This window comes from Nipponia nippon, unplaced genomic scaffold, assembly GCF_047370975.1.
Source record: "Nipponia nippon isolate SJK-2023a ecotype South Korea unplaced genomic scaffold, ASM4737097v1 scaffold_3, whole genome shotgun sequence".
NCBI classification, from domain to species: Eukaryota; Metazoa; Chordata; class Aves; order Pelecaniformes; family Threskiornithidae; genus Nipponia; species Nipponia nippon.
Genome location: NW_028262347.1, coordinates 10602006 through 10627082, shown reverse-complemented (window position 1 = coordinate 10627082; position 25077 = coordinate 10602006). Strand labels below are relative to the sequence as shown.

Below are 25077 nucleotides of genomic sequence, written 5' to 3'. Positions count from 1 at the left end.
CATTAAATAGATATCTAGCCATGGAATGTATTTTGCCTCTTTAAACATTTTTTCCAGTAGTTGTTAAATATATCATGCTGTGTTATCTTCTCTTGGTAGCTTTGAGATGTTTATATCTCTTCTTTGTAAAAGTATGTTTAGGAATGAGTCCCCAGTTATGGTTTTCAGAGCAGATGTGATTTCTGCAGTGGATTTAACAGAATATCAGTATAAAAAGAATATTGACAACTTAGTTTAATTTGTCTGCATAAGGTTTTAAAGGCTGAGAAAGTATTTACAATTTAAATTTTCATTTGCAATGCTACATTTGTCCCAGCTTTCTCAAAAAAGCCCATTAATGTCTGATTAAAATATCAAGTGAGAGCACAATATTTTTTTAATTTATATATTAACAAAAAAGCATACTGCAAAACATAGGGATGGGGGAGAATAAAAGAGCAAATAGAGAGAAAGCTATGAAAGCCTCATAAAAAATATGCCACCCAGCCATCAAGTGTGTGACCAGTAAACATTTCAATAGTCTAGCAGTTCAGTTCTGTGTAACAGTTTTACTCAAAAGTCTACTGAAATGCAGATTATATCAATTTGTTGCATAAATGCAACCTACCTGTTCAGTAAACTAATCTCAGGTTCACATTGCTAATATACGAATATATGAATATGTCTCAAATGTTTTGTGAGACATAAAATTACATGGGACAGGACCCCAAATACCCCAGAATTTTGAGGAGGCTCTGCCTGGGTCTCTCCCTTGCAGCAAGCATTCTCAAAGAGGTCCAAGAGGCTGTTTAACCATAAAAATCAGGTTTTATTAGACCTGACTTTTCAGGTATTTATTAGAATAACTCAGTATTCACACAGAAAAAAGCTCAATATATCTAGACTGGACAAAATAGTGTCCTGGTGGTCCTTATTTAAATATATATAGTCCTTTTAGTTCTTATGTCTTTATAGCATGTCTTTTTTCTGCTGTTGGCTACATTCATGTAATTTTGGGGGCTTGTAGCATATGCAGCTCGGTCCCTAGAAAGTTTTACTTTTGAGAGATACAGAAACATAATTATGTGTCTGCTCTCTGCAATGCTGTATTCCCCACCCTCCTTCAGATCACTCACCTATGTCCACCCATCCCACCCTACAACCTACAAATCTCTCTCTTCCCAAGCAAGTGCAATTGCCCCCAAAGCAAAACTGATGTTCTCTTCTCTTCAGGTAGCTCCACTCGTGACAGTTATGCTCTCCTGAAAAAACATAAAAAGACAAGGAGCAAAGAAGCAGAAGAGATACTGACCATTGCATGCGACGGAACATTGGTAAGATAATAATAATAAAAAAATAATATTTAAAAAGGACAGAAAGAAAAAAGGTATAAGGAAAGTGGGAAAGTGGTAGAGCTGTTAGTTCCCACTCATTGATGAATAGCTGAACATTTCTATGCATTTCATTTAGAACTGTAAATCCTGAATTTGTCACAAGCCCTGACCTTCAAAGCATTATTCACTCCTTAATCCCCAGATCAGCCCAGCTGATGTACCTATCTTCCATTCCCATCTGTGTAAATATTACACACTATTTTGCTGCAACTTCTGATCAAAAAGTAAGAAAGATTCCCATTAGTTAGAAAGTTTCCATAAAAATGGGATGCAACCCAGAATGCAGTTCTGGAAAAATAAGACATCTATTTCATGTCTACTTGAAGTGAAAAAGGCACCCCAAAATAAAAATAGCAAGCAAAAACCATGAAAAATTTAAGTAATGGTCCTGAAACCCATGAGATAACAAGGCATTCAGAATCTCACCTCTCCAGAACCTCCTGTGTTAACCTAACCCTGGCACGTTAGGGCCTGATGTTACAGCTGATGCAGCAGAAAATAACCATGCTGGGTAGAGACAGGTAGTGCAGGAATATTATCTTCTGCTGTATCAGCTTCAATTGCACGTCAGTAGTAACTATTCCCCCTCTGCTGTTGGGGAAATGTCAAACAATGAAGAAATATTTCTCTGCGTGTGGAAATCTCAGCCCCATTCCATACTTTTCAAACATCACATACCAGGTATTTTTCAAAACTAAATACCATAACATTTTGGGTCAACAGTAGAAAAAAAAGAGTAAGGAGAACTCAGGAAGGGAAAGACAAACCTTGTGAAACTGCACAAAAGGACTAGGAAATCATCATTGTCATAAAATATGATGTAAAGGAAATATTTCTGAAAACAATCTGACTGATGTTATTTATTCCCTAATCAGGTATTAAAAATAAAGTTATGAAAGAGTTTCTTTTCTGGGAGCTCAACTAAACTATTTGTCAATGCATCGGTCATATAAAGAAAAAAACTCCCATTTTTTAGAGAGAAAGATGTAGAAGTAAGTGGAGAGATAAACTGAGAGTTAAAATGTAATAGGTTTTTCTAGTCTTAATGCTTTCTGTTCACTTTTCCCCACAGTAAAATAAAAATGGACTTGTCTATGAAAGGAAAAAGTAACAAATTTAAAACTGATTACAGAAAAAAACCATACTCAGGTAAAGTGATCAGGTGTGGAAACAAAATCATTTTGAAACAGTACTTGAAGAAGTTGTATTATCCATACTTCATGGTTTGTAGTGTATGACTTGTATTTCATCCTACATAGGGAACAGAAAGTGAAATTTTTGTGCTGTGGAACAAGACACGATCCTGCCAGGGCATCATAAACCACACTTCATGTTCAGGTCTTCCCCTGGTGAAATGCCACTGATACTCAGATCAGGGAGACTTGGCAGGTATGGGAGTCTTCCAGATGATGTGGAAGGGTTTTGTGTGACTGTACAGCAAATTATAGTATCATAATGAAAAAGCTACTAATGTAGCTAACTGTTCCCCTGAGAATCAGAATGAAATCAATGGTAAAGATAAACCCATCTCTTTTAACATTCATGACATGAATGTGTTTAAAACAGCTAACTATATGACCATGACATGGAAATGTTAGGCAGTATGCATAGTATCCTTTCATTACCTACATTTTAACAGCTGGAATTTCTGAATAAGGATTGTAGCTTAAATATATAATCTAATGCTAACAGTGAAGGTAGAAAAAAATTTGGATTTCAGTGCAACTTGGAGAAGTTTCTAAGTGGATCTCACCAGTTTTGTTATAAAGCAGGGTGCGTATTTCATAAATGCTTGCAGATGCATGTAACTGTCTGAAAAGTCACTGAAAATGTAAGCAATGACTCCTCCAAGAGATATTTTCCACCTTCACCTTTCAGTACAGCATACCAAATATTCCATGGTTGCAATTCCATGGTTGCAATAAGTTATTCCCATCACTGGGGCAAGTAACTGAAGATCAGGTGTTAGATGTGTCAGCTTCCACTGGATGCCAGTTTAAATGAAATAAGCGTTACACATTAATAATCAGCTTTAAAGGGTAATACCATAATTCTAACCCTCCTTGCTGTTTGTGACATTGGAATCCCTTGAGAAATGTCAGAAGAAAACTGACAGTTTCTTCACAGATTATCCAACACAGCAAGTCAACATTGCAATTTATTTTATGGGCACTTTACAGTGGTTAGGGTAAAAACTATGCAAAAACACATATGGAGGGCTAGGAGTGGAATTACAAATTTCTACGTGTAGTTTGGGAAAAGCAATGGGGCTCTGGGTTTTATTTATGATACCTATGACTCAAGAAACATAATATACTTTCAACTATTATTAAAATAATAATGTTGTTTAAAAAGGAATAAAAGATATTTCCAAGGGCATCAAGCATTTTGCCATTAATTTGATATGAATTGATAATTTTAAACAATGAAAAATAATGTAGGCTATAAATAATAATGAAAGAAAAGGTCAATCAGAGCTATTAAAATTTAAAGACTGCATTTAACTTTTGTTGCAGAAAATTGCTTTCTCTAATGCCAAGTGCTGCTTTGCTCTGGTTCAAGACAGCATTTATGCATGTGAGTAATTTAAAACATATGCTTACTTCCATTCCTATTCAGCAAAGTACCTAAGCCTATTCTCAACGTTAATACAATGGCTGTATCTTTTCACTAAATCAGGGACTTAAAAATATAGAGGCTTTGGTTGGGTTTTCCTATGATACTATTTTTATGAGAAAAAATAATTTGATTTGCTGTAAGGGGATTTTTTTTTCACTTTCGATTTTTATTATTTTCCAGGTAACAAAAAAGTAAAACATATCATACTGGCATTTTTTAAAAGGAAATTTAAACCATTTCAGAACCTTTAATTACATACTTAACTGTGTATGCATATGGTCCAACAGTATAGCCAAGGTCTGCTCTCCAGGAGACCTGTGCCTTTTTGTGGTTGGTACTTTTTTTGGTTGTTTTTTTTTTGTTTGGTTGGTTGGTTTTTAAATTTTTTTTTAAGAAGTTCATGCTACTTATATTGCGGGGTGGTAAATCATATTTAGAGTATTGTGGGGAGAGACTGCAGATTTTTGTGAATATAGTTTTTAACACTGGCTACACCACTCACTATTACTGTAACTCACTGGACAAACTTCATTCATAGCGTTATTGATCTCATAGTTATTCAACCTTAGAGTAAGAATGACATTACATGCAAGAACTGTTTGTTGCATTTCATTTACTAGGGGTCATATATTTGAGATTTTTTTAGAGAGAACTGTGAATAAGAAGGTTCATATGCAAAGTGCATTGAATGGGAAAGCGTAAAATAGAGATGCACGGCTTGTGCAAAACTCTTAGAAATGTTCTTTGAAAAACCTTAATAAAGCCATATGATGCACTCTTTTTTCTGTTCTAGTAATTCCTAAAGCATCAAATCAGGGAGTGTAAACATCAAAGATTCGCCTTATTTGATCATACTGCCCTGTTTCAGGAAGATGACTGTTGGGAAGGGAAGAGACAGACAGGGACACACTGACTCCACAGGGAAAGGCCATCCTAATGGACTGGCTGACCGAGTGACCTGGTGAAGTAGGTTTTCAACAAGGGTCATCAGAGTTGGAGACTGAAGCCCAGAGCAAGAGGGAGAGCTGCAAATGGAGAGGATATAGGAGGGAGAGGGCTGCCAAGGGCAGCATCCCTACTCTGAAGACAGCATGTTCAGAAGCTTTTCTTGAACCTCTGTGCAAAAGTTGTGAGGTTCATTTTTGCTTGCAGAGTTACATCCTCTCACAGAGCACTTTCATTGAAGTCCATTGCAATTTTGCCCTTGTTCTTTATGAGAATGACACTGAGACCCTTGTCCCAAAACAGGGGATATTGTTCTTTGATTCACTGGTTCCAGGTACTCTTTTTTTTTTTTTTTTCCCCCTAACGCTATCTTAAAACCAAAGTGACAAAACAATAAAGTAATACATGGGAAAAACTGTGATTTAAAAACTTCATCAAGTTAAGTACCCAGTCGGACACAGTCACAGATTTATTGACAGTCTTTAGCACCATAGAAATGAAAGTAACTTATGAAATGTCCAAGACAGTAACAAACTTTATTCTGCAGAAAATAAAATTTTAAAATATTTAACATAGCAGGCCTGCTATTTCGAAATGAAGAAAATGTTTGTGGCCCATATGCACTTTCCCATTTATTCATTTAATTTCTAAGTGTGGTTTAATCTTAACATTGCACCTTTAAAGTCTTGCATTTTGCACATCCATATGTATCCATGCACACTCACACAGCCTAACATGAGGAACCAAAGAATTTATTTAAAAATAAATCAAATATAAGATTCGTAGAGCATTTCACTGGATGTAACTGGATTTTCACTGTGTAACTGGATTTTTTTTCTCATGTGAGAAATTGAAAACTGACTGAATCCAGAGAAACTTTGTGACCACAGTAGAAAGTGAAGTGCAATGCGCAGAATAAACCTTATCTTCATTTCCATTCTCTTTTGCACTATAACGTTTTTAGTATAAATTCACATGACACTTTTTTGCAAATATTCTTTTGTTCTGTATATTCTCAAAACATTTTTTTTCACTTCTTTTTTCTTGTATACTCACTTATCCTTACATTTTTATTTTGACATAGAAAGACACACTGAATACACTATGCAGAGGCTTCTTTTAGAAAGGATGAACCTTGACTTCCCCATTAAAAAAAAAATCTGAAAAATCACAGAACATGTCTGTAAATCAGCAGAAAATATAATTCAAATATAAGTCTCTAAAATGAACTTTCAACTCCGTGACCTGTCTTAATCGTACACTTGCCTCACCAAGAAGACATGTGGTAAAAAAGATACATAGTAGAATATTTTGTCTTTGCATAACACAGAAAATAACATACAAGGTCAGGCCTGAAAAGATATCTCACATCATATAGCCTTTTGTATGTAATCAGACTAAATTTTGGTGCTAAGAAAAATGTATATTAGCAGTATCTGATAACTATAATCCCAAATATTAGGTAGGTACCTAACTGATATAAATCCAACTAACTCATTCAAGAAGTTAAAAATCTAAAGCCAATAGAAAATGAATCAATACCATGGAGTTTATATAAAGGAATCTGTGCTCCAAATACTTTAATAGGTTCCTGTCGCAACCTACTGGCCTATTTAAGTCAGCATTACACAGGCATGCAGATATATGGGTGAGTAAAGCTAGGATGCTCTAACAGTGAAAGAACCTTTCATTTCATGATGTAATACCTTCTTAAAAATATCCAAATACTAATTTTCAAAAGGATCTAAGCACTGGCAAAAAATTGCTCTGCTTGTTGCAGAGGATTACTGACTTTGAAAATTACACCTTCCATGTTCACTCAACTTTATTTTCTGAGCCAAATGGGGATACAATATTAGGAATAGAGTCCTCAAAGAACTGGCAGAAATAGTCAGTTCTTTGCTATTTGACATAATTAAGATTATTTGGGAGGTAGTATTTCTTCTGAGGATCTGTTTTCAATCCTCTTTACATCCAGTGACATACTGAAAAGATCAATCGTCTTGTGGGATGAGAATGCATAAAATATTACGGACATTAAATCCTCCCTAAAAATTCAGATGTATTTTTCAGGTCTATGCATTTTATTCCACTGTTAAATGATTAAGACACATTGGGCTCCAATGCAAAAACATGTTTAAAATCTGGAGCTATGTCAGACTGCTGTCTGGGTTTGCTAAAGGATTAGCAATTTGTGACTTGTGTCAAAATATCTGGCCTAAAGTGACAGAAATAATGTATTTCCCTGATTTAATGCATGTGAAATACTCTGGCAATAGAAAAAAAAAAAAAAACAAAAAACCAAAAAAAACCCAAAACCAACCAAGCATGCATATAGAAATCACAGGCATTTATCTTTAGCAGTTCAGAGTATTTAAGCAGAAGTTGTTGACTTAGTCAGAATTTTAGGAGACACACCTTTGCATGACCTTAGCTGGACACATAAATTCATTAGGATCCTACAGCATAGGAGTTTCAGCAAAATAAATTATGATTATATTGCACTAGTGTGATAGTATGTATGACAGTTCCAGGGACCACATAAGGGGTCTCTAGAATTAAAAGGTTTGAATAGCTGTATATGGAGATATAGTCTTATGACCAGGTGAAAGAGGAGCTAAAGATGGTACAAAATTGCTATACAAAAGTGAAGGGATTTCTGTGGGGAAGTGTACAGTCTTTACACAGCGCCTCGCTGGCCAAGAATTTCCCTTTTCCTTGATTTTGACAGTAAAACTTGTGTTAAGATTGTGAGGGTCACATCAGAGCAAATACCAAATAAATGTTCTCTCATCTAATGATTGCTATCATAACAACTGGGGACAAAGGTCGTGAAAAAAAAAATAAAAAAAGGAAAGATACAGCTCTATGGTTTGAGCTTACAGTCTAGGTTTTGGTGATGGATGGAGCAACAGATGCATTGGGCATGGAGGGGACAACAGCCGCATTCCACTGAGAATGGATTTCATAAGGAAAGCAGATACCCTGGGGAAGTTCTGTCTGTCTCCGTAGTGTGGAGCCTTAGATAGGCAACAGTCCTTTTGCAGAGCTTCAACAGAGCAGGCCAAAGTGGGCCATTCTGGAAGAAAGGGCAGGGGAGTGGATCCACTGCCTCTTCATGACACATATGAACTGCAAATAATACTTCTTTTTAGTTCACTTTTTAACCTGGAATAATTTTCCTGGATAGATCTCAGTCAAATAAGAGTAATTATCAGTCATAAATTATAGAAGAATTATAGAATATTAAGGGTGCATTTTATAAACCTGAAAAATTATAAACTAAACCCTGTCATTGTTCAGATTTTGCTGGTTTTAATTATGATGACTAACATCTTACTGAGCAGTACCTCAAACAATGCCATAGACTTCACCAGGTGCCCTCACTTAGAAAAATACTTTCTCTCATAAATAAAGGTGGCAGAGTCTAAAAATCATTATGATGAGAGCTGGAATATTTTACCTACCCCCATCAAATTACCACACAGGTGGAATATTTCTTTCTCTTAGGGATAATAGTATTATTCCTCTGTATTGATTCATTCTCTTCTGACCATCTGTCTTTAATCTTGCAAAGGGCAGGTTTAATACGATGGAAAATTCATTTCATACGGCTGATCAATTCGCATTCTCTACTAATCTGTCAAATTGAACATAAACTTCACGTATGGCCATATTTAGACAGTATTCAAAAGTAATGAATGTCATTCACCTCATTTTATGGATGGAGAGTACTGTCAAACAAACCTGTTGTCTCTTATAATGTGCAAGACTGATAAGAACAACTGTGCTGATACAGAACACTTGGCTTCTCCAGGGCATTTCACTTAGTACATAGCTATTTGATGAAACAATATGCATTGTTGAATTATTAAGAAATATCAACTGCTGACATATATTAATGTATAGTCATTATTAGGTATGCAAATTCCTTTACTGAATGTTTCCCTAAATTTTGGTTTTGATAGGAAGAAGATTTTTCAATTTAGCAGTGATTTAAACAATCATATGGTTTCTTTCCTAGTAAAGTTTACTAAAAGACTGGGGGGGGTGGGGGTGGTGGTGTATAAATAATGAAGAGAAAAGGTTAATGAGAGTTCTGGGTGTGTTCAGGTTATGGAATGTTCTCAATACCAAGTTAAAGGTCAGAAGTTAACAAAGTAGATTTTAATACAACTTCATCCAAAGTGGTCTATCTGGGAATGGGGAGCACAGTTTATATCTGAAGTACATCAGAATGCCCTAGAAGGTGGAGGTTCAGCTCCTTGTTCAGACTGCTTTCATGTATTAGAGTGAGGTGCCTCGTTTACGATCTTTGACATACCAAGTGCCTTGTTACAGCTGACAGTGACAGGCATGTCTAGGAATCTCTTCATTGACCATGTCATATGAGACTGCTGATTAGGTGCCTCAACTATGTGTGTATACTGGGATAACTCTTAGCTCCAGAGAACTTTGGGTCAAGTGCAAAATGCTAAAAAGAGATTTCTCATTGTGATGCTGTGCCAAGAGCTCAGCACTTGAGTCTACAAAAAGAGGAATCTCAAACAGGTAGGGTAGTGACCTTGCTTGTATATACACCATTGAATAGCATAGCTGGTTCTAGTGTCTGCACTTCCAGCACATGTGAAAATGCTGCAGAGAGGTCAGAGGAAGGACACAAAAATGATTGAGGAATCCGTGTGATAGGAGGCTTAAGGATCTATATTTATTCAGCTTATCAAAAAAAGTGAAGAGGTGGCTTGATCTTTGTGCATAGGTACTTACATGTGGAAAAGATGTGGAAAAGATAGTGGGAGACTTTTCAACTTTGCTATCAAAGGCATATCAAGGTTAAGTGTCAGGAAGTTGAAGTTAGATAAATTTAACCTTGAGTAAGTGGCTATTTCCTAACATTGAAAGTAATTAAATATTAGGACAGCTTACCAGAGAAACAGTGGAGTTACCATTATCTGGATTCTTTGAAACGACAATACATATTTTCCTGAAAATGTTTTAATTCAATACCTGGGACAAATTATCCGTGCAGTGTGTGACTGACCACATAAAATGTTCTGACGGTCCCTCCTGGCCTTTGTTTCTATTTGTGCCATACTCATTATCCCTTTCCTAGCAAAGCATGGGAAGAACAGAATTGCCCTTTCTTCATTATACTTACTGAGCTTCATATATACAGCTGTTCATTAAGGTAATTATTATAGCCAAAACTCTTGAACTTTAATTTCTCACATAACCATATGTATTGGTTCAGAAGGAACTTTTCACCCTGTTTCACAAGAGGATGTTTGTCTTTTTTTTTTGGAAGGTTCAGAGATTGGCCAGTTGCAGAGGCTGGGTTGTTATCTGAGCTGGTGAGAAAATACTTTTCACGTGTTGCTTGGCTAGTACTTTCTCATTTTCTTAGGAGTACATAGGTAAGCCATGGGTTCAGTAAGAAATGCTTCTTCAGGTTAGGGTTGATGTGGGTCTTCAGGCTTTTTCTTTTTCCCTTTTGCAGCATAGCACCTTTGTTGTATGCTGTGAGAACAGGGGTAAGGTTCACATAATTAATTTCCTGCCTATTATGATTTTAGGTACCATTTTAATCTCTCTAGAAATGTATGCATATTTAACTTCCAAAATCTGAAATGCTTTAATCTAAGTGAAATCTGGGGCTTTTGGATGTTTTGGTGCCATTTGACAGCCTGTGATGCAGGCATTCAGACTAGATGATGTAATGAGCCCCTCTGGTGAAAAATTCTATGACATTGTGTTGCTTACTTCGCAGCACTTCATATATATGAACACTCGATATCGTTTTAAACATCACCCAGCTTAATGACTAATTTCAAATGAACTATAGATGCAGAGGACGGCAATAAATAAGCAATTTCCTAGTATTTAGGATTGTAGATTCAATTCCATAAATAGAGTGAATTGAACAACCTTCTAAGATTTAGTGGATGGCATTCTAACTGGTGGCTTTTTATCCATGCAGTGGGATACTGTGTCTCTGAGCAAATATTTTCAGGGCAAGAATTTGTCACATATTCTGTCTAATGAAGGACTGACCAACACCCACTTCTGTTTGGTCAGTGAAACCAGATTTTCCTCCTCCTTAATCTTCTGTAAACTGAGAGCAGAGATGAGGTAATAGGAAAAAGCATGGAGAGGGAGTAACTGGGCAGATCACTGTTTTGATTATAAAAATACGTCAGAAACAATATCCTAAAATAATAGATATAAATATGTTAGAATTTTGTTTCTTAACAAAGCTGAAAGAATGACATTACCAAATGCTGGTCAAGAGCAGAAAAGTTATGTCATGTAAAAATTAAACTGAGAGATGACTGGAACATTCTCTCTTATCTTCCATGTCAATTCACTTAAATTTGTTAAAGCAAAAGCTGAGGAGCTGATGTTGCCTGTATTTGTTTGGGGTAGAGAGGCAAATGGAAAGCTTATTGCACAGCTCAACCTTACCCTGTTTTTCACAGAATATGTAGAAAAAGAAGTGCTCCTTCTCACATCCAGTGGATTGGAAAAGAAATTCCAACTTGACTGAACTGTCCTCCAAGCAAACACAGTGCTGCTTCACTAAAGGCAATTCCTTTCTAACAGTTCTTAAAAGACTGAGGCTTTAGAGCTGTTGTTCCCTGATAAGCAGAATCTCATCTGGCTGACTGAAGAGGAAATAGCATAATAAGGAATACATCAGATTAGGAACACCTAGGAGAGACTCCCAGAAAACACCAGTGCATTTTGTGGAAAGGGTGACTTAGTCCATCAGCCTTCTGAGGTGGAGAAATACAGCTGTAGGCAGTTTATTGAGTTAGATGAAGCATTGAAAATGGTACTCTGCCAGCTCAATGTACATATTAAAAATTTACAGCATGTTCTGGAAGAAAAATTCTTCCCACAACTTTCATTCCCTCAACAGGATTTGTCATGCAGAGATGCCTTCTTCTCCAGGAATCAACTCTATCTTGTCACGATATAGTTTGCAAAAACTTAGGATATTATTTCTGCACATTGTTTTCTTTTGGAATTTCCCCTGATTTTGCAGGTTCTACAGAGGCAGAGCAATCTTTTTAGCCGTATTTGATGGAACTCCCATCTGGAATTTTTAAAGGTGCTTTATGAGTTAGTTAATAAGGCAGTTTGGATCATTGGAAGGCCTCTGGAGCACCCCTAAAACCTGTTGCTCTGCTGAATAGATAACTCATTAAGATAAAATCATTGTCTGACTGCAGATAGCTCATCTGATTTATCTAAGGTTCATCATAATTCACCTAGGGTATTTTGAGCTCTGTAGAACAGTAGTGGAGTACTGTTTTACTAGAAGCTAGATGCGGAAAAACATAGACTGAGACAGAAAGCACTTCTTCTAGTATTCATCTTCTACTACCAAAACTGAGAAGTTTATATAAATGCAAAAGGAAGAGACTGGATGCAGATGCTTCCCTCCCTCCCCCTTGTTGGCATGAAAGACAGCAGGGGTGACAAACGTTGATTTGATGAGAATGGAAGCAGAGTAAATTTTTTTTTATGCACTTTTCTTCATCTTCTATATTTGGTTTGAAGACATCTCAGATATTTTCTCACAGAGCACATGAGGGATGCATATTGAATTCATCATGGGAAATTTGGCATGGAGAGTCTCTGACTCTTGCTTTCTTCAGAAAAAAAAAGTTGATTTTAATGAAGTGAACTCTCCTTCATTTCTGGATGATAAATTAATAGAAATTGGAGGAATGCAGCCTTTTCTGACTTGCATACATTTTTGACATTTGGAAGCATGTCATGAAGTCAGTGATAATGAACTCACTTACTGGCTGGTAATTAACTTGCTTATGTTTTTTTTGGACAAGATTTTGTAATATGCTCTTTTGCAAACACCAATAGTTGTTCTGTCTTCAAAGTCAGCATTCATATTTTTCCCAATTTGTAATTTATTTCTAAATGGCAGAAAAACATTGGGTAATCTGCTGAAATGTTTAAATTTTGGAAAGCAACATTCATCAGAGTCAAAGTAATTAGAAAGAGAGAAAAAGATAAAAAGCTGCATGTTGCTGTCAGTGCCTATAATTATATATCTTTAGAAAGGTAATATCGGGCAACAGCTTTACTAAAGTGGACAGCCTGGAATTCCAAAGCAATATCAATTAAACCAATATTACAATAGAATGACTGCATTAAACCATTATGTATTTAATCTTTCAAATGGATATATAGTGTATCATAGAATTTATAAATAATTTTATTTAGAAAAATATATTTGGTTAGACTCTGGTGGTACAACACAAGTTTGAGGTAGAATTCAATAAATCCAATATTTATTGCTTGTTGGTTTATATGGTCGACATATTCAAATATAATTATTAAGACAAAATAAATAGTATAATGAAATTTCTATAAACCATGAAAAGCATGAAAGAAGCATTTAAACATATATAATGTATCAGAGTACAATTTGATTGTGAAAGATTTCAAAGCACATTTCAATTACTACATAGTAAGTTAGATTAAGATTTTCTAGAGAGACTGGTAAGGGGAATGGACATTTTTACTGTGTTTTTTGAGAAACTTAAAGGTTTCGATTTTCAGTAAGTTTCAATGAGCAATGATCTGCCAGTGAGACAAGAAATTCTGCCTGGTTTTGGAGACAAAAATCTCCTTGTGGTTTCACTATTTGTTGACAAGAGCTCAGTGTTGTGCAAGACAGCTCAAACCTGGTTTTGATAAGAAAGTATGAGTTTGTAGTTGCACAAGAACGTAAGACTTTATACAGGAGGCAGAATGCTTCTTTTCATAAGCTGGATTGCACCACACAAACACATGTTAAATACTAGATCAGGATGCTGCACGGTATGATTATGATCATGATCATGGCTTTGGGATATTCTCACTCTTCAAAAGAACAACTGTAATGCTTTCTTTTCTTACCAAATGGCTATTGAGAAAGGGAATGGTTGCAAGCCAACAAGGAAATAAATTTTCCTGCAGCATGGGACTAATGAACACCAAGAACAAGAGCCTCAGATGGATATTTTGTTCCACCAGATTGTTTCTCTTTGACCTGCTCAGTAAATGGTGAGAGATAAGGTTGTAGAAAATATGCTATTCTATCATGCTATTCTATCATGTTCTTAAATGCCTACATCTTTAATTTGTATTTATATACAGTTTGTAACTTAAGAACCTTGCAGTTTTTACTGAGAGGGTTGCATCTTCTCTTTGCCATCAGCTTAGGAAGTATTACTGAAATTCATGGTTAAGGTCCCTGATGACAGAGTAAATGTTTCCTCTGTGTTGATACTGTTGATTCATTGTTCTGTACGGAAGAGTGAATCTAGCTTCATATGCTGTGTTAGCTAGGTATCGAGACCTACAGATGCCTGCTATAAGAGCTCCCTTTTAACCTCCCACCCTTTATACCTCAACATGTCTGCAAAGTGCCATTGTTCAAATGTATATAAGCACCAAATACGCCTTGTGCTACTTACTTAGATTTTAGTTATATTGAAATTCAATATATTTAATAAAAAATGTCAACAATATCTAAAAAAATGTTCCTTTCAGCCAGCTGCATATTATGAACTGCATTTAACTGCAAATAACTGCATATTATAAACCAGCATTTACCTTTCAAATGAAAAATCTGAGTTTTACTAGTTTTTTAAGAAAGGTGTTTTGGTTCCTGTTTATGGAATAGTATATTTTTAAGACTGTTTTGTTTGTTACTCTCCTCTCCATGACAGTCAGACAGTGAGAAAGAGGCAAGAGAGCTGAGGTGGAAGAAATGGGGAGACAGTAATCGGAAGTCGTTGGATCGGGATACTCTGACCCAACAGAGAGATCAGCAAACAGAGACTGAACTGCAGTTTTCAGAGGAAGGCTCCTGTCCCTTCACTTCCTGCAGTTACACGATGTCCTTATCAGTCAGAGAAAGCAAGATTACAATTCGCCCTCTCAACCACATACCATGTGTTATTTTTAACCTACCATACGCATGGCACCTGTCTTTTTTAATCCTGATGGTCAGCTTTTCAAATAACGGAAACTAATATAGCTACTTATTAGTGTAGCAAATATATTTCCTGTTGATCTACACAAACAAAAAAATGGTAATTTTCCCATGACTTCAGTGTGGGTAAAATTTTAGAACTTCGGTTTAACATGGGAGAATAATAAACAAAGAGAAGGGAAGGAAGGACAGTGATACATAAGGGGAGGATCATGGGCCACACATTCTTATATACGAGTCTTGTTTCTCATTTTTTGTTTGCTTAGTTTCTATTTTTATTAGCCTGTTGCTTATGCTTTCTTAAATAGTGTTCCTAAATATACAGACATTGTTTCCTTTAAACTGTACCAGGAAGCCTGACAGGAGGTTCATTAGAGGAGAAAGAAGGCATGCAAAGTCGCCTTATTTTAACATTGCTTATTTTTCAGTTGCTTCCTCAATTTTAGAAGACAGTGTGTTTCTGCAATTCAAATAACTTCAAATGTTAGTGCTGTGCTGGGGTCTTAACTTCTGAGATGCTTCTGATTTTAACAGCAGTTGGAGGTGCACAGCATGGATTGGATCCTTGGAGATTTTTTCTGGTGATGTGGTTCTAGTTTGGTTTGTCAAAAAGGGATGCATCTTTACTCAGAAAAGCTTATTCAAAAATTTTTTACTAAATTAAATAACTTCATTGGTTTATATGAGTACACTTTAAAAAACTTTATATCAGCAATTAATATTTATTTGAACCAAGTGGTTATTATAAATCAGCTCCAGCCCGTGTCCTCTGTTTTACTGTTGTTCTGACCAATAGACCAATAAACAACGACTGTAGATATGAGACAAGTCTGATTTCTAGCTGCTTTAAATCATTAGGTACAAAACTGTCAGTTAAATGTAGAGTACAACAATTAAAGTGATGTAAGAGACGGAATAAAACCAGTTTGGTCTGGAGAGCTTAAGCTGAAATTTGTAAGAAAAGGAATTCAGAGAAACACATTATTTATAAATTGATAAACTGAGTAATTCTGATGTGGGATAACTGAGAAAAAATTAAAACATAATTCAAAATTTAGCTTTAATTTTCTAGGATATAGGAGATTTTTTCCAATTTATCCAAGTTCAGGTGCATGAAACGTTAAACACAACACTTTCATGTTTTCTTTTATGTATATATATATATATACACACACACACACACACACATCAACTGAGTATTTATAAGGTATCCTAAAGTTTTTGGCAAATATTCTGAAATATCTGGAAAAGGAAAGGAAAGCACTTGTGACTATCTATTTTGAAGCTTCACTTTTTCTTATGGTCATCAGTAAGGTTGGTCTTTATGGTTCACTCTGTATTATTGCATAAATAATAGCCACAAAATGGAACCTGCCTCCAATGTGGACTCATGTAATTGCAATCAGCTTGAAAATCCCACTCCTGGCCGTAGGGGGAAGTAAGAAGTCTCTTGGATGGTGCTTTAGCATCAGCTCTATGAGAAGTGCTCAACTTTACCAGGAGACATCACTAAATATGAACCAACTAAGCAAGACCGTTATCCAGCATCTCTTACTGAGATTTGCCAGTAAAAGCCAATCTTACCTTTGGGCTATAGATGATCTCCATCTATTAAGTCCCACTTTACAAAGCGCATGACCAAGAATCCCTGGTGAGATTCCTAAAGCGGTCATCACATGTGCCTCTCTAGCAGCCTAGTGAAATCCTTCTCTGACTGCAGGGCAGCTCAGATAAACAGTGGGATCCCTTACTGGTTGTTTTACCTTGTAATTGAGTAAATATTTTCTTCAGTATTACTAAGTATATGATAAAGGATAACTTTGAGTGTCCAATTTTCACTAAGTCTGGACTTCCAAGGTCCAGACCTAGTAATGTAATTTATAACTTGTCCACAAATTCAATCTAATAACAGTTGTGGAATGTCAGCCCTTTAAGAAGGCTTTTTTTATGTCAGGAATTTCAAAATACATTCATAAACTCCATGTGTTTTTCAGACTGGCAATGGGAGTGCAATGAAACAAGGACGCAAGGAAGCAGGATGTAAGCAGGATCAACCAGTCAGCATTTTGGCCTCCATGTAGCAGCACCTAGGTTGCATATAATCAGGATTAGGTTGACTGCCTAAGGAGGCTTATACACTAATTTAAAATGAGAGATTGCTACTTTTGGTGATTCTTTAACCCTGATCTAATATAAATGACACAGAAAGGATCCAAATTCCTGAAAAATCCAGGCAATTTCTTTTTTCGCGTATGTTGACAAAATTGATTATATGCTGCACTTAATGATCTTCCCTGAAGTACTATTTCACTCAGCTACAAGTGTCATTAAGGAGCTAACACACACTTGCTGGATATGATCGACACTGAATTTAACAAGAAGCTGAATTTAACAAAAAATTATTAAGGTATTCCACCTCCCATCAAACCAATACGTATTTTTTAATATGGTGTATAATTTCATAAAAAAAAAACCCAACCCAATTTAGCTAAAACCCCCCAAATATTTAATAACTTTTGGTAAGATTCTCTATATCAGCTTATCTAGTAATAAAATTCTAAGATGAAAATTACTTTGAGTTCTTTGCATAATTCTCCAAAATGTACTTTCAATCATTACTAAGTTCCTCTAGTCACAAACTGAATTTTAGACCAGCATTACATTTCATCAATGAAAATATCTTTTGTATGGTTTGTATGAGAACTCTGAGCACTTGAATTTAAATGTTTATTTTTAACCATAAAGGCTTTTCTGGAATCCAGACCAAATGAATCACTACTGTAAAACAAATTTCTTACCTCTGATGGATGTCCAGCTCTAACAAAAGTACAGAGTGGATCAAAAGCTCCTGTTCCACAAGCCAGAAGATGCGTTCTGTTATATCGGTGAAGGACACGGATGTAATTTGCACATTCATCCTAGTTTACATAAAAAATAAACATAGGAAAATATTAGCATTTTTTAAAAAAGATTTTTTTTTACTGTCTCAGGTGATCTTAGGTGATATTCTGCATATTTAAACTTTCTATTCTGTTAAATATAACATCTTACCTCTCCCACTTCATGCTAGTACCTCAGTGCCACCAAATTCATGGATGGAAAATTTTGACATGAAAAAAGCAAGTTTAGACGACTGATTTATCACAACTTATTTTAGATGCTTAACCAGTTAGGAGTTACTAAGTTATAAAACACACTTTTGTGCTTCTTTAGTCTCAGAGATATTCTGCAAATCTAAATATTTGTTTTACTAAGTATTTTTAGATGCACCAGACATTAGACTCAGAGCACGAGATGTCAATAGTCAGAAAATGGCTTCTCTCTCAAGTTAAATAAACTTTATCTCAAGAAAAATAACACTTTTTTCTTACATTTTTTCCATAAGACCACTGCACCATTAATTTCTTGTGTAATTAACGGCTAGTCAATATTTTTTTCTATTGTATAGCCTCATGCTTTATCTGTTCTCACTGTTCAAACCCTCCTTTGAAGAAGAAATTATTCATTTCCCTCAGGGCAATACTCTGGGACTCATTACTGTATTTGCAGCTTCATAAATATTCCAATTAAAAAATTTTCAAACATCCCTTTGAGATGTGGGGTCATTATCCTTCCTGCGCTAAATTAGAAATGGAGACAGTGAGATAAAAGTATCCATTGATTTTGGGACTCCTGGGACTTGGTTTACAGAGTATTTAACATTTTTCAATAATTTCTATGTTTGGAGCAAAATTTCTGTTCATTTCCATTCATTGCTCAACATTTCTGCAACTCAGACCTTGGGTTTTAAGACAGTCACACCAAGTTTAAAGAGGCAATTATAATGGGATTAATCTTAGCCAACTTTAGCTATTCTAAAGTTTAGACATGCAATTTATGCTATTCTCCTAGGCTGTTTCAATAGTCAACGAAGGCCAGACATATCCAAAAGGCAATTAATTCTATCCTAAAATGGAAAACAGAGTGGAGGAATTTCCTTTTTGAAAATTTGCCGTCCTTCACTGATGACTACTCTAGTTTTCAGGCTGCTATATTTATATGAAAACAATCCTAGGTCTTATTGACCATCTGCAAGAACTTAATATCACAGGGCATGAGTCTGCGGCAGGGCCATGGGCAGAATTCAGCTCTTGCAAATCCACATTGAATTCAAAACTAAGAAACCATCTTCTTTCTTCAAACCCTTGTGTCATGCAGTGTAAGACTTCCCACTGCTCCAACAAATAAATAAGGATCATGATGAAAAATTCTCCTTTGCTACATGATTCTCCTTAACTGTTTACCTTGAAGATATATCATGCTAATTGAAAGAAGCAGGTAACCTACGCAGGCAGGTAACCTGTTGTGTAATTAAATATTATGTATATGCAAAGGACAAATCAACATTGCAATATCTTACTTTTGGAATTTTAACTAATTTAATATTTTTTTTAAAAAGGAAACAAAAAAAGAATTAAAGGTCTTCCTTCACATGGCATCCACACGGTCTTTCAGCTGGACAAAATTTTTTAGACCTGCTGAAAAAAACCTACTACTTGAATTGTCAGACAAATTGAGAGAAGAATGAGTTGAGATTAGTAGGATGTAGTCCTCCATACAAGGATCAGCACTCAAAGACAGAGGTGCCCACTTTATATGTGCATTTCATAAACATTTGCTGACTAGTCATAGCAGAATAGTAATACATAGAAATTTTATGATGCTTTCTGGTGTCTAAATAGATGCTTTACTGGGCACTGATGCTGTTCCTCTTTCTCCCTCCCCTCCAAGTATGACCTTCCTGACTTATCCCCTCTGTTCTGTCTCAGTGGTGGTCTGGTCTTTACTCCATGGTTTCCTTTTTTATCCACATATGTCTGCAACTCTTGATCTTTGTCTCAAAAGCACCATGGAGGAAGAAAGATCTTGGGATATTTTTTAAATGGGCAAAAATTGCACATTTTTTCTCCTATGTGCCTTCATAGAAATGCCTGAAATTTTCTGCAGAAAAAACAGGATGAGGCAGATGCCAAATATAGAAAAAAGTCATTCTAAATGGCTAGATTTATCATTTATAAACAAATGAAAAAGGTGCTATTCTGGGAAGTGTCAGGCAACTAGGCATGGCTGCTGACCCCACTAATAATATCCTGTACACATAACAAGGAAGAGACGCATCAGCCAAGGGAACATTAAAATAAGTTTTCTTTCTACTATATTAATTAATTAAATGTTGTGGGTTTCTTTAGGAAGCTTCATAGATATATTAATAGATCTGTGGAATTTTATTCATCTGAAGCTTCTCAGTTTGAAGGAGTTAGTCATCACTACAGAATTTGATTTCTATATCTGAATGATTTCCAATTCTGATAAAATGATTGAAAGGATCAAAAGCTCTCACACCACAGGCCAACAGGTGTGTTTCCTGGCACACTGGATGAGAGCAAAAGGATTTTTTCCTTGGCTTGATTGAGATCAGAAAAGTGCGGCCTGAGTTTAAGCTGATGCACGTGTTCTTAAGACAAGTCTTTTCTAACTGTCCTATTAAGTCTGTTACAAGCTCTCTGAAACTGTGTTTATGACTACAATACTTGCAGTTTTACTGCTACAAGATGAGCTGATAACTTTTAAAGGTTGTAAGAGCTTGTAAAAGTGGCCTGTTCTGTTATACAGAAAGAGGTAGCAGAGAACACATGAAGTACCTCAACACTGAATGTTTATTACAACATTTTCAGTTCTATTAAATATTAATTATGCACTGAGTAACAGATCTTTTGCAAAGGAAAATAAAGAAAGAAACAGCATGGAAAGAAGCAAAAAGTTTTGAAAGAGCATTGATAAGTATTTTTTTTCTGAGACTTTAGAGTGTGAAAAATAGCATTCAGAAATTAGAAATGGCAAAGGGTTGATTTTAAGACATACTGCCATTAAGCCAATATTGGTTTATAGCTACAAAAAATGAAGGTGACAAGAAAAGTAATAGGAAAGGTTTTGATTCTAATTTAGATTCCTTTCAGGTTGAGCAATTTAGCTTACTGAATACTGAGCATGCTGATGAAAATTACTAAGTTTTCCCTGGAATTAATTAGTCTTACTCATTCGCAAAGTCGCACACATAATTAGGTCTCATGCAAGGATTAGAATATTGGTTGGTGTTGTTTGGTATTTAAAATATTTTGAGCTTTTACAATTTTAACTTCTTTTTCTTAAAGACTCCAGTTCTGGAGTCTTGTGATTATTTAAATATTCTGTGATTCTCTTTTAAAAAATAGAGACATCTAACTTTCACAGTACAGAGAGAAGTAAGAAATATATGAAGTTCTTTAAATGATCATATTCATTACAATGCAAATTTGAAGACTTATAATAACAGACTGAATTGTAAAAGGTTTTGAATTTTAGGGAATCGCATGAGTCTGAGAGTGATACCTTTACTTTACACTGGAACAACAGTACCTATTTCTGTATTTATTTAACCCAAAGAATATTGTCAAAGTATCAGAAAATAAATCCCATCATGTAGTAGTGAAGGAAAGATGACAGAGCTTTAACAGTAATAACAGCCTATGATGAGAGGTAATATTAAATAAAGCTCAAAGAATTTAGGTTTTAGATTCATTTAATATGACCATGAAATTTGGATAATGTAGAAAAACACCATTTTCAACTAAAGCAATTTTAAGTTCTCAAGGTACAAAAGCATCCAGAAAAATGCAATGAAATTTTAAGATACATCAAAAAGCATCAGTTCTAGGCCAGGTGAGTGTAAGGAGTAAAGTATCATGTTTTTTGGGTTTTTTTTTTTGTTTTGTTTTGTTTTTTTTCCCAACCTGGTTCACAAGTTCCCTTGATGTGGACAGTTCTCATGCTTGTAATTCAACACGAATCTTTATAGCTTCCTAATCTTCACTGGGAATATGTTGTGGTTATCATCAAGGGTGCCTGTTTTCTGTGTTTGTGTGGGAAAACTGTGCATGCGCCCTTCTATGTCCTACGTTCCTGTCATTGTTGCTGTAAAACTATCATCATTTTCAAATCCTTTGGTACAGTGTGAGCTCTCTCAGCTGTGGGATTTATTAGGTGTTGTACTTGCTGTGTGTTTATGAGGTGCAGATAATGGGTTTGGTGCACTGCAAAATTAAAGAGAGCTCCCATCCAGAAGAACTTTCATCCTGTGGTGCCAACAATATCAGCTGCTGTATGTCAGTGAGCTTTCAGGTCTTTCCCCGGGACATGATTACAGTCAAAGCACTGAATCACAAGAACAGAACATTTTCAGGGCTCATTAAAACAGAGTATTTTTATTAATATACCATAAAACCCACAGAGCAAAACAATTTAGAGTCTATTTTATAATTACTAATAATTTAATTGCTTTTTCGAAAGCATTCTAGAGAATGTGAATTTTAAAATTAAATTAGAATGTGAAAAAGTTTGGATGGAGAAGGTATCCTATGTGTATGGAAAGAAAAGGAAACAGAAATGGGAAAGGAAAATTATTAAGGTACCTTCTCTGATATCACCAGAAAAAGAATTAGGAGAAAGTTGAGATGATCAAAAGTGTTCATTACCCATTTATGAGCTGGTCTGAAAAGCAATTAAACTAATAATTTAGTGTGTTCACAGCAGTTACAGATTTTTAAGCTGTAACACTTAGAATTATATCTGCGCTTTGATCTCTCTGAAGTTCAGGGATGTCTGAATCCCTGTTTTGGACCAGCCACTGGTATAATTAAAGTATATTTGATTTGTAATTAATGATACTTACAGCATCTCTTCCTTTAATTATGCATTCTTCTGCCTGCAGAGGCGTACTAGGCCAATGGATCTAAGGAAAAAAAAAAAAAAAACCCATAGAAAATCATTCAATTGTCAGTCTGATCATGTCAATCCAGCTTTTCCACTACTTTTCATGTGAAAGACTCATAAAACAGAATTACAGAATCATAGAACAGCCCAGGTTGGAAGGGACCTTAAAAGATTCTCTGGTCCAGCCTTTCATGGGGAAGGGAGCCTAGATGAGATTATCCAACATCCTGTCCTATCACATCTTTAAAACCTCCAGTGATGGAGACTCCACCATGTCCCTGGGGAGGTTGTTTCAATGACAGATTGTTCTCACTGTAAAATATTTCTTTATTATCTCCTGGTGCAACTTGTACCTATTGCCCCTTGTCTTCTCCATGTGGCTCCTTGTGAAGAGAGAGCTCCTGTCCTCTTTGTAACTGCCCTTTAAGCACTGGAATACTGTGATGAGTTCCCCCTGAGCCTTCTCTTCTCCAGGGAGAAACGACTAACTCCTTCAATCTTTCCTCATAGGGCAGGTTCTTCAGCCCTTTGGTCATCTTTGTGGACCTCATTTGGACCCTCTCCAGATTGTCTACATCTTTCTTGAACTGTGGGGACCAGAACTGTGTCCACAGTACCCCAGGTGCAGCCTGACAAATGCTGAGTAGAGTGGGATGATCACATCTCTATCTCTGCTAGTAATGCCCCCATGGATGCAGCCCAGGATCCAATTTGCCTTCCTTGCTGCAGCAGTGCACTGCTGACTCCTGTTCAGCTCATTGTCCACCAGGACCCCCCAGTCCCTTTCAGGAAGGCTGCTCCTCAGCCATGCAGATCCTAGTCTGTACTGGGCTCTTTGGTTATGTTGTCCCAGGTGCAGGACTTTGCACTTGTCTTCATACTTGACTCATCATACTGTATATACACTTTTAATTGTATATTATAAAGTTTAATCAAGTTTCTATTATCATTTGAACAGTTTTCAAGTAAAATGTTCCAGCTTTATTTTTAAATATCTATAAAAGTTTACAGTAAGGTAAGAAATATTTTTGTTGAAACATAACTGTTTTGCTTAGGATAACTCAGCAAACTTAATAATAACCAACAGAATTTAAAGGAAGTGAATGTATTGAATATGTTATATAAATTCAGTAGAAATGTCTCTGCTAAATTGTCAGTGACTGTCAACACAGAATATTAATTTTGAACTACTGATTTCCTGCTTTAAGTGACACTTAGGGAAGAAAATGGTTTACAGTGAAGTTAATGAGGGCCAGCAACTAACCTCATGGGAGTAGGATCCACTCTTCACAGTCAATTACTGGAAGTGTAGCCAAAGTACACAAGCGAGAATTTTTTCAGTTACCTACTGTATAAAATTTATGTTTCACTCCAGATGCATGATTTGTTTGGATGAAAACAATGTTAAACAATGACTGAGTAGACTGGAATGATTACTTCATTTCTTAAAACTTTTAAAAGTGAAAACAAAAACATGTTCACTTCAGTGATATCAGGCTTGACTGAAACCAAATAAGTATGAAAAAATGGATGTCATCATTAAGATATTTTTGTCAATAGTCTAATCACAAATTATTATTCTATCTGGAAAACATTTTAAAATTAAGTCCTTCTTCTACTAGGCTTTTTTTCTTCCTTTTTTGTAATTGAATTAACTTAGTTTTCTTGAAATAATACTAACCCAAGAAAATCTCAGAATAAATTATAAGAAAAGTAAATTACAAGAAAAGTGGGCTTAAATTATAAATCCTGGAGGCCTAATGCTTAAAAGCAAAAGGTCAGTTATATGTTATTCTTGTCAACTTCAGCAGCCTGTTTAGGTCTCAGTGCCCAAATCAGACAACCTATGTTCAGACACCATCTAAATCCTACAAGGAATGTAAAATTAATCAGAACATTTGTTTTCAGTCAGATGGTCTTATAGTCATCTACATATGATCAGAAGTAACTTTCATCCTGGCTCCGTATTGCTGCTGTGTAGTCTGGGGAGGTACCCGAACTCTGCTGAACTCCCATGAGGGCACTCATGCAGTCGCTATGGTCAGACCATTCCTGGTTCATTTGATGCAAAACTCAGGGTCCATAGCCAGTTACTTTACTCACTGGTCAAGGACTGAATAAACAACCAAAGCCTAGAAGTTAAGAGATACGAACTCTAGAATCTCATGAGCCTAAAAGTTTGAAGTCACAGCTTCCACTTACCAAAGACATGTTCTAACTAGCAGGCTAAAATGGGGGATTTGCCCATATGAGATGTAGGTGGCTGTTAGGAACAGAGAAACCACAGAGTGAATAAAACACTTGACTGTAACTTAATATTAAATATACTGTGTGTAAGTGATGGGT

At 35.7% G+C, this 25077-nt stretch overlaps 1 protein-coding gene across 1 annotated transcript in view; it reads right to left on the bottom strand.

The window, feature by feature from the left end:
- SEMA3E (semaphorin 3E) overlaps nt 1-25077 on the bottom strand; it is a 155122-nt gene that overhangs the window by 41594 nt on the left and 88451 nt on the right. The window contains exons 3-4 of the mRNA XM_009462920.2: nt 22691-22750; nt 17742-17861 (exon numbers count right to left, since the gene is read on the bottom strand). Coding sequence (XP_009461195.1) covers nt 17742-17861; nt 22691-22750 — 180 coding nt within the window. The remainder of the gene's footprint in view (nt 1-17741; nt 17862-22690; nt 22751-25077) is intronic.